Source organism: Sinocyclocheilus anshuiensis, unplaced genomic scaffold (assembly GCF_001515605.1).
Source record: "Sinocyclocheilus anshuiensis isolate Anshui unplaced genomic scaffold, SAMN03320099.WGS_v1.1 scaffold983, whole genome shotgun sequence".
NCBI lineage: Eukaryota > Metazoa > Chordata > Actinopteri > Cypriniformes > Cyprinidae > Sinocyclocheilus > Sinocyclocheilus anshuiensis.
In genome coordinates this window covers 483,582-486,011 of record NW_015546086.1, presented here as the reverse complement: position 1 = coordinate 486,011, position 2,430 = coordinate 483,582, and the positions used below count along the sequence as shown (strand labels likewise).

The 2,430-nt window shown below is 39.5% G+C and overlaps 1 protein-coding gene across 3 annotated transcripts in view; it reads right to left on the bottom strand.

The window, feature by feature from the left end:
• Nucleotides 1-2,430, bottom strand: part of smarca2 (SWI/SNF related BAF chromatin remodeling complex subunit ATPase 2) — a 53,782-nt gene that overhangs the window by 29,934 nt on the left and 21,418 nt on the right. For all 3 annotated transcript variants that reach the window (XM_016501589.1, XM_016501592.1, XM_016501590.1), the window contains exons 21-23: nt 2,164-2,271; nt 1,988-2,074; nt 1,057-1,103 (exon numbers count right to left, since the gene is read on the bottom strand). In XM_016501589.1, the coding sequence (XP_016357075.1) occupies nt 1,057-1,103; nt 1,988-2,074; nt 2,164-2,271 (242 nt within the window). The remainder of the gene's footprint in view (nt 1-1,056; nt 1,104-1,987; nt 2,075-2,163; nt 2,272-2,430) is intronic.

Below are 2,430 nucleotides of genomic sequence, written 5' to 3'. Positions count from 1 at the left end.
CAATAAACCAACTCTATAGCAGATTCTAAGTGATCAAGGGCTTAGGACGTTCCAATTCAGCCCATTGCAAGGGTTCCACCAGTAGTGGGCACTCATGCAACGTAATCAATGACGTACATCCGAGTGAACGAGAAGGAGGGAAGTTTGCGAGTGAAGGGCATAAAAAAAACGGACTGGAACACAGCCCAACAACAAATCAGAGATGCACCGGCGTCTTATGTTTATGGAGATGAGAACTAAAAAACTGCCCCGGAACAGCTATCAGCGTGGACTGTAGGCATCGATCACATTATCATTGCAGAGTGCATATTGAGTCAGTAGCCTAACCTCTCCGCTCGGATCGCAAGTGGATTTCCCTCACTATATGAGTGAGCGAGCGCCGCCGGCGCGTCCAGTTTTATATCAACAAAACTGGATGCTCTCTCTCTCTCAGATATTACACAAGTGCGCGTTATGCAGTGTGGGCAGTGGGCACCGACCGGCAGAAACATAAATCTGCACCTATGGCATGGACGAAGAAACAAAACCTTGTCAGAGCCGAAGTGTGCTTGCTGCGCGTCTACATTTGAAATAACGAACTTGAACGCGCAAAAGACGCGATGTGAACGGCTATGTCATGTGCGGGGCTCTGTTTTTATGATGAGAGGAGAGGAAAGGTTGAGAAAACACTCCAGGTAAAATTTGAAATGTACCAGGTATATATATAGTTGATAGGCAGTTAAATGTGTTGGTTTACACACAAAGAAATGTGTAAGCTTTTAATATGTCCAAGAATAAAATGATTAATTTACTTAACATGTTAAATTTGATTTACAGAACTTTTTGTGCTGTTTTCTCAGTTTAGACTTGAATAAAGAGAGAAAACTTGCACTTAACCTTTTCACGGGCATTTTGTTTTCATAGTTAGACAGATATATGGTCCCGTTATAGGATTGTCTAGCAATATATCGATTATCACAGAATCGCTGTATTCATGATATTATCGTATCGTGAGCCATATATCGTGATTTGTATCGTATTGAGAGTTACCCTGCGATTCCCACCCCTAGAACTCACCCGCTGATAATGCCATTTGGATATCCCAAGTGCTCAGCAAAAGATTCCTGAATAGACACAAAATAGACACGTTCAGTACATCTGATGCCATACAAGTAGAAATAGACCATGGTACTGTTAATTGCTTTATTTTGATTGTTGACAAATGTTTTAAGGACCAACTCCATAGCTATGGAGTAGTTTTATGTCTTAAAGAAACATACAAAAAATTATCCATACAAATAAAATCAGTGAGGTCCAATGTTTTTTGGACGCTTTAAAATATCTTCGTGTTCCGCAGAATCATACAGATGTATAATGACAGAACTTTCATTTTTGGGTGAACCTTTATGGTCACGTCCACATAAATCCAGATATATCTGACAACAGCGTTGTCATTTCGAAGGGCTCTCTGTCCACACTAGTGTTTTTGAGCATTTTCCAAAAGTTGCTCATCCTCACTGACACGTCTGAAAACGCTTAAATCGCACTGCTGCAAATTCAGAACATGTCATAAAAGCCCACTGAGATGATACCAAGAGACCAGACATAAAAGTTCTCACACTATTCTCCTGACACAACCATTTTATTACTAAATATCCCACCACTCACTGGTGCGTCCAGGTCTCACACAAAATTGTCATTCATCTAAAATGCAAACGTCATAATTGCTAGTAAATATTCTATCATCTTTGCAGGAATATGAATATTGTAGAAAGTACCATTTATCTTTAGCGACTCTATGTAAGTGGCACATCAATGCTGACACAACCTTATTATATCTGAACAAGTTTTTGCTGGACGATTGAGGCCAAAAAAAGATTGAGGAAAAAAATGCATTTGTAAATTTATCCGGATTAATGTGGACGTAGCCTTAGTGTCATACATTTTAACTCATGTATTAGAAATGCCCTGATGTGCATTTCAGTGTACTGAGACACTGTTGCGATACCTCAATGTGCTGGAACATGTAGGGATGGTTACAGATCTTCTTCAGCTGCATTATGGTGTTCATTAAGGTCTTGGCTCCTCCTTTACCCTGTGGAAACACATCAAGGTAAAAATTACTGAAGCTCTGCTCTAATCCGCACAGCAGTGTAAAAGTGAGTTAACAGCCTCTCTTTATACCTTCTTGTCTTTCTCCGAGCCGTCAGTGAGCAGGATGCCTTTGCCCTGCATGTGCCTGTACAGAACCTTCTGGATGGCTGACATGTCACATTTGATGACATACTCCACCTGTGAGACAATCCATCAACATAACCTGAACTGCATGACATAGAGGCTTCAATCAAACTTTGTTTTTAAGATGCTTTTCCAATTTTAGAGGAATTTGACAATTTTGTTATTTTTTCTTTTATTTTTTTTTTTTTTTTATTAAAAAAAAAACAAATATAT